Source organism: Conger conger, chromosome 6 (genome assembly GCF_963514075.1).
Source record: "Conger conger chromosome 6, fConCon1.1, whole genome shotgun sequence".
Lineage (NCBI taxonomy): Eukaryota > Metazoa > Chordata > Actinopteri > Anguilliformes > Congridae > Conger > Conger conger.
Window position 1 is genome coordinate 34,181,244 of NC_083765.1, and position 7,888 is coordinate 34,189,131.

At 40.9% G+C, this 7,888-nt stretch overlaps 1 protein-coding gene and 1 long non-coding RNA gene across 2 annotated transcripts in view; one reads left to right on the forward strand and one right to left on the reverse strand.

Annotated features, from left to right (window-relative positions):
• Positions 1 to 7,594, reverse strand: part of LOC133131329 (platelet-derived growth factor C-like) — a 30,348-nt gene extending 22,754 nt beyond the window's left edge. Inside the window, exon 1 of the mRNA XM_061246634.1 lies at positions 7,451 to 7,594. Within this exon, the coding sequence (XP_061102618.1) occupies positions 7,451 to 7,562 (112 nt within the window). The 5' untranslated portion in view covers positions 7,563 to 7,594. The remainder of the gene's footprint in view (positions 1 to 7,450) is intronic.
• On the forward strand, positions 6,084 to 7,445 carry LOC133131330 (uncharacterized). The gene is made up of 3 exons (XR_009709004.1): positions 6,084 to 6,646; positions 6,848 to 6,955; positions 7,255 to 7,445. It is a non-coding gene; the product is annotated as an uncharacterized LOC133131330 (long non-coding RNA).
• Positions 7,595 to 7,888: the final 294 nt, after the last annotated feature.

Consider the following 7,888-nt stretch of genomic DNA (forward strand, 5'->3'; position numbering starts at 1 on the left):
TTCAGAACAGTTTAGCTGACACTGGAGTAGCTGTTGACAGGTCCACAATACAGCATACACAACAATAACCTGCAAGACAGAATTGTAAGAAGGAGGTCCTTTCTACAGCCTCACCACAAAAGTCAGCATCTACAATATGTGAAAGAAAAACCTTGATTAGCCTGAAGCATTTTGGAACAATGTGGTAAGGACTGTTGAAATGAAAATTGAACTGTTTGCCCACAACCAAAGGCAGTGGATCTAATATGCTTTAGAGTTGAGTGGCAGACAGTGGAGCTGGAAACATTGCGCAGGGGGAAGGAAGAATACTAGACTAGATACTGTACAGTATCAACAAATCCCAGAAGCTAATGTCCCTTATTCAGTCAAGACATCAAAGCTCAAAAGAGGTACCCAAATTTTGCATGCAACAGTATTAACTCAGTCAAAGTTGGGACACTAAGGACTTTTTCTGTGTACAACCTAATTTGTGTGTGTGTTATGGACAAGTAATTATCACTGGTAAGGATGGATAAAATGTTTGTTTTGCATTGTAAAAAAAAATCGTTTCTGACAGGCAATTTATAGGTGTTTGATTTTGAAGTGACCATATCTAGACCCATAAATGGCAGAAATATGTTATAGCAGAACAGTCAAATGTCCGGCAATCAATACAACTAAATCAGTGAACACTACTGAATTACATTAAGAGCCACTAGTATCCATTTGCAGTGCATATGACTTATGACTCTGCAATAGGACTGCAAACTGACCGCAGTTCTCCAGTGTTGAAAGCACAAAATGGCTGAAAATAAACTCATCGCCCTTGCCCTATGACAACTTATTTATATTCATATTTACCATCTCACTCAATTTGTACTGATGCAAGTTTGAATCTAATATTCTTCTCTCTCTTTTCTCTTTTCAACACATTCCTTCTACAACAGGCCAGCGAAACATAATCTCAATGCAAATCCAATGAGTGAGGCCGTGCTGTAAGGAACATCAACAGCTCAATAGAGACAGGCTTCAACAGTGATGACACATTCCTTCTAGTCTTTGCTGTGTAATTGTGCTGTTTGTCATTGGAAAGATGACGTTTTTACCTTGTGCTGGGCTCGCCACAGCCACACGCAGGATGCAGATTGTGTTGCTACAGGAAAATCCACAAGCAGGATACAGATTGTGTTGCTACTGGAAAATCTACAAGCAGGATGCAGATTGTGTTGCTACTGGAAAATCCACAAGCAGGATGCAGATTGTGTTGCTACTGGAAAATCCACAAGCAGGATGCAGATTGTGTTGCTACTGGAAAATCTACAAGCAGGATGCAGATTGTGTTGCTACAGGAAAATCCACAAGCAGGATGCAGATTGTGTTGCTACTGGAAAATCCACAAGCAGGATGCAGATTGTGTTGCTACTGGAAAATCTACAAGCAGGATGCAGATTGTGTTGCTACTGCTGGAAAAGGGAGGAACGGTAGCATGGAAATGTGACCTTCAAGAGGCATCCAGCCACCGCCTCACCGCTTTCAGGATATCACTCACTGTGTAAACTGCACACTCCTTTCTACCAGCTGTTATCATCACTGACGCCATCAGGAAGAGGCCGTCGCTGAAGATAATATTTGGCTGAGGGTACTGTGCTTGTGATTTTAAATTTATTTTTGTATTAGGTCAGTTCTTTTAGACTCATTGGCACAAAAGGAGGGCCACATCTGACTCTTGAATGCTTGACTCGAATATTTGAATTAAGACAAACGTTGTCAACTAACAAAAATATGGTTGACATTTTTGGTGCTCGGAGCCTGCTCAACCAGCTGTTGAAGTGCCCTTGTAGTATGAGCCTTTTAGGATTTTTCAATCTCAGGACAATGCTCTGCTTGCTGAAAGAATAAAGCAACGCAATAAACTGCAGTTTTGGATCATGATAAACAGGTACCAACTGCAGTAGCCGGGCATGCAGGTTTCATTACCAATAAATGCAGCTCCAGTAATGACACAGCAAATAAAATAGGTCTGAGATAATATGACAGCATCACATTAGTTAACCTCACTGATACAGTACATTGCACAGTAACTGAACTTTTGTGGAAGAACATAGTTCAAACAGAACTGAGTCTCATAACTTTAGCTGGTGTAATGTGAAATGGTGTTTGGCTTCCAGGAGGTAAAAAGCCACCCTGCTTCTAGACCACCGTGCCTCGCTAATTAAAGTACACCCAAGTGTTGGAAAGCGGCCCTCAATGTCAGTTACGCAGCGTGTGAGAAATTTACAAAACCTTGTATTTGGAGGGAAAGGGTTTAAGCCAGACAGACCATTAGCCCCTGATTCGTTGCTGGTGGTCTACCTTTAACATGCCTGGATACAGAGTTTAACATTCGTGTCAATCCTAGGGGGTGAGTTGAGAGAGGAACTCATGAACAGCCCCTCGATGCACTCCTGTCACCATAACACAGAAACAGCACAGAGGCCTTGTTCTGTACTTCTCTTTGTGTTATGCTCAGAGGACAAATATTTAACGTACAAGTTTATTTTTGCACGCTCTGCTCGAAATGTTTAAATTCTGCAGAGACATGAGATATTATCTCCACATAAGCCTTGAATGAGGATAGTCCAAGTGCCTGGTTAAGAATTCTTTTTTGTACATTATGCATTTCCATTTGAGTTAGTTTCTCACTAGCTTTGTGGAAAAATTGAAAACTTAATCATCTTTTTGGACAGAAATGCAAATCATGTGAATAACATAAATGTTTTTTGAAGGCCTGCGGCCAGTGGTTTTGACTGGTTTAACAATGTTGATTGACTCTGGCATGATCATTGCACTTATCACCCCCTAGTGGCAGCACACTCACACAGCACTCTGAATGCCCCAACCCCCCCCAACTCCCTGACACAGTTCACAGGAAACACTGAAACTCCATCCTGACCCACTTAAATGAGAAGCCTGTCCCTTGGGAGGGCCTACCCTCCAGACACCAGCCGGGATGTAATATGCTTGCATGCCAAGCGCATTACACCGTATTCAAAAATGGTCAGGCTGCAAAAACATCAATGCAGCAAAAATCCAAAACCATAATCCACTACTCAAATTAGTCATCAGAACTGTGGACATCAGAACTAGCAGACATGACTGTGTCAGACACTGGAAAATCATCTTCAGTAAAATTAAGCATATGTCATGAGCAAATACATAAAACCTTTGCTACATTACAGTCAGAGGTCAGAGTAAAAAAATGACACGTCATACTGATGAAAGAAGGCCAATTTAATGATGGCTGAATCAAGACATTATTAACATCACTGGTTCCTATACACCAGCCAGACCTCTTTGTTCTGTAATCTCTGTATAACCAGCAGTGTGTATTGTAAACAAAAGTCAATATCTTTGCACAGCCACGCCTGTTACATTATTAATCAAAAAGGAAATCCAAATAGAAAATTAATAGCAAAAGAGGGTCAGTGGAGCCATCTGAAGAAGTGGAGTTCCTGAAGAAGAACAGGGTTTCTGCTGTCCTGACCTGAGTTGGAAGGTGGTTCCACAACTCAGAACAGACAGGAGACGTGACTGGGATGTCTAGTTGAGCTCAATGCAAAAATCATTGCTTTACTTCCAACAGTTCAGAACACCGGCAGCAGCGACCTAGACATACTCCTCACTTCAAATTGTCGCAGTCAGTTCAATGTGCATATATTAATCTAAATTAAAGACAATTAAAATCCTGATACTGATTCAAGAGCCAATTATCCAAAATACATTACTCCATTGTGTCTCTAAATGAAGACTTCACTTCTAAATTGTGAATAACAAAAAAGTAGTTTTGAAGCAAAAGCGATATTCTTTATTAATTTTCTCTGCATTTCGAATCTGCCCCCCTAGAAGAAGTAGCTGAAGAACGCTGGTGTGTAGTACATTTTGTAGTCGATGGGGATCTCCATCCCAAGGACACACTTACAGTAAGATAGAAAGATTGCCTTAATATTGTGTGCAATGAGAGGTACAGTAATGAGATTTCATATTAAAAACGGTAAACAAGATCTCATTTACCAGTCCCTCAGCAAAACCTTTTTTTGCTGAGAGACAGTATGCTCCTCATTGTATGTATTTGTACTTTATTCAAGCAGAAGGAAAGCAGAGAGAGGAACAGATAGAAATGGGGTCACAATACAAAAATTGGCATGGTGGGTAATCAAAACCACAGAGATTCTGATTCAGACGCCTTACAAACAGCACTGCGCAGTCTTACACCCAAAGCAAAACGTGGCTTTAAAGGTTAATTTCCTAAAGGAGGATATCAACACAGGGTACACTTCAGCAGTTAGAACTCATAAGTATCCAAGCATGTCCGATCATGTCTGAGAGCTCTGCTATCAGATCAAATATGGTCTTGAGCTCCCACGCTTCCATCATCATTCCTGGTGACTTGATTTCCTCAGCGGGCATAGAGGGGAAGATTTAATGATATCAAGCATTGTTCAGTGTAACAAAATAAATACAAATCTTACATAGTAATTATATTTCATCACCACATGCATCTAATTGTAGCTTGAAATGTGACCCCTTTTCTGGGGGGCAAACGTCAGTAGGGATTAGAAAATTGATTAGGGCCCCAGGGAAGGTATGCAGTCAGATGGACAGAACTGTGGGGTTTAATATTAACACAGATCCCAAGACACCAAGATAGCCAAATCAGTATATGAGAAGCTGCTATTCCTTTGAGCTCTCACAGGAACTGTTAGTAGTTTGTTGTCACTCTGATGAAGGCCTAGTGCCGAAACGTCAGCACGTCTGCCAATAAAGTGGTGACTCTGCAAAGTAGCAGTGTTGCGCTTTTTCCTTACTTTTTCAAAAGTAGTTTGTTGCTTGCCTCATATTCAACCCATAATAGGCAGCAGTAATACCATAGAGTGTAAAGAGTTCTGCCGGTAACAATTAGGTTTTCATCTTGGTTTCAGCTCGTTCAGAATGATTATGTTTCATGCATCCACAGGGTACAACTCAAGCCCCCAAGGCAAGCAAAGGAGGTTTGTTTTTGGGCACTAGACTGTATACAGCAGTCAACTCTCATCTGTATTCATTCATCTTTTACACTGTGCATGTTCATGAAGACAATAGGAATGTAGCAAAAGGGCTCTAAAGTATTCACAGAATGTCCAAATATTCACGTACATGTGTGTCAGGTTCTCATCAGGCCCCAGCTGAGGCTACAGAAGATGCAAAAACACAATCCTCTTAATGGCATGTCTGCAGCTGGCTTGTTTGATGTGGTCAGTGAAGGGAGAAGAAATGCTGTGGGTGGGTGGGCCTTCCCAGACACCAATGGGAGGAGGTCATGACATCATGTTGGGAGTAAATGGTTTTCAACTGCTGAACCATTCCACTGATAATCCACTCCGTTACTAAGAGGAACCACAGTTAGCCAAGGGGCACATTTACACTATTTTCTAATCATGTTATCTCTCCACCTGATTTCCAAGTCCAATGAGCATAAGTCATTTTATTCATATAGAGTATATTTTGTCCTTACTGGACCCATATTACTGTGTACATATTCCTAATAATTGAGTGGAGTAACACATTTTGTCACTTCCCACAATAACATTTTAGTACATGCATGAATGAAGCACATTTACTAAAAAGAATACTTGATAAGAAGGTAAACTATCAGTGAGCTGTTCTATGAGACAGAATTTAATATCCACATTTATTTTACTAACCCCCTGATTTTCTTTGTGAATATTATTTTGCATAGAGGACACCCCATGAGTTAAACGGATAAACAGGGTTTCAAAAACACAAATTGTTCATAGACCATGGACCATTTCAGAGCATGTTTTCCCTTTGCATGGAAAGCATTCCTGCCCAAAATGTGGTTGTATATGTGGTGAAATCCGGTGTTTGGGTCCGTGTCTATAGGTCACCCAACGTGCTGGGACAGCATTGATAGTCATCGTGTGTACAGGCTTAAATGAATGGACCCACTGAGACCAGACGCTATTACCGCCAGTTACGATGTGTGCATGGCGCCGCCTTAATTTTACACAGATCAATAGCGGCTAGTCTTTGGGTATCTGATATGAGCCATTCGGTGAAAAAATAACACTGCTGTTCGTGTCAAAGGTTAGGTGGTGTCTGCATTTTCCTTCAAGGTTTTTCTGGGTGATTTTTAAAGCCTTCCCCCACGCCCAATGTTTTCCAAATCCAGCCTGATTGGAGTAATCACGGACCATGTCTTTGATGAGAAGGCCTCAACAGTCCGCAGGTGCCTCGCGTCATGGTGTGAACAAGCCGCGCGCTGTGACGTCCTTCTCACTGCTAGACTAACAAAGATGTCAAATGAAATAAGTGTCTCTCATGGGACTTTGCTGCACATGTCAGTGTCCACTCTAGAAGTGGCCAATGAGGTTTTCATTCCAGCTTCATGACTTTATTATTTCATTAGTCATAGCATTTACGCCATCTGACATTTTAGCTACATTTCCTGATAAGCGCATGAATGACCGCCGAAGACTGTATCCCTATATGAAACGTTTTTATGTGATCTAATCTGAGTGAACCAGTGATTGGTGCATAGAGCCAATTATCATTTATTCGGGGTAATTGTAGCGACACCGGCCCTGCAGAACCAGAATTGTCCAACCCTGGTGCACTCGCATGCCCTATGGTAGGCTAAAAGGAAACAATTTGTTTTACGAAAATGTTATTTCATGTTAAAATGCTATTTAACATTGCAAAACTAATGGAATACATAGATGCATTCATGTGTGAACATGAACATATCACGTTGATGCGCATAAACTTGCAGAAAGCAGATGAAGGCAGTATTTAATGCTGAAATGTTCTTGTATTTTCTTGTATGTTGTAGTACCCAAAGCCTTCAAATAAAGAAAGCTTAATTCAGAGCATTTGCTCAATAGAGCCCAGAAGACGGCATTCATGAGACCTCACAACCACGCACCAATAATGACTTTAGGTAAGCAGAAAACGAATCCTTTTTTATAAAAATACATCAAAGTCGTGCTGTTAATTAGGACGTAGCTAAGTTCACTAAAGTCGATGACGAAAGTGGTTGGGGGAAATGAACTGTAACTCAGCAAGAGTTCAGAAGGTAAACAAATTACACAGCCTGAGGCTGTTCGCTCGGCATGAAAGAAGCCTTTTAACAGTTAAACTGGAACCTGCTCTCCAGAGACATACGATCAGAGAGGCCGTTCTGCACACACTTTTCGGCCTTCACTTGAAAGCTTTAAGTAATTTCCATTTCCTCCACAGGTTTACGCAGTTCTCACAGAACAAGAAGCGTCCATTCATATGCATTAACAACTCCAGTGCAGGGGGGCGGTGCATACCATATAAATTAACTCCTGAACCATGGGTAAAAAAAACATGAAATGAAAACTTGTGCACACGTTCACTGACTGTAGCCGACGTTATTGACTAAATAAAATCAGATTATACATCTGCTTACCGTTGTGTTGCTTCATTGCTGTATGGGGGAGCTTGCTGCTGACGTTTGACTCGGCTTGCGATCCATGTTGTTGGACAGACGATGCGAAGAGGAACAATAATGACAGGATCATTTGGGATTAATGTAAACGGCGAGTGTGCACTTCAGGACTGTCGTTTCTTCAGTTGAATTCACCATGCAATAACTTTGTTTAAGCGGTTATCTATAATCGGAAACATCCGTTGAATATCAATAAAAAGTAGCATCGACATAATCCCATCCAAAAGTATATATTCCTGCAATGTTAAAAATAAAAAATAAATCAATTATTCAATTACATTTTATTACATAGTGTAAAACATCCCGAAAAAAACGATGAACTTTCGGGTTCGTCTAGAACCAGAGTAAGATGCACACTCTGGGCACCTGTCAGTGTTTGGAAGGTTTATCTAAAAGTTT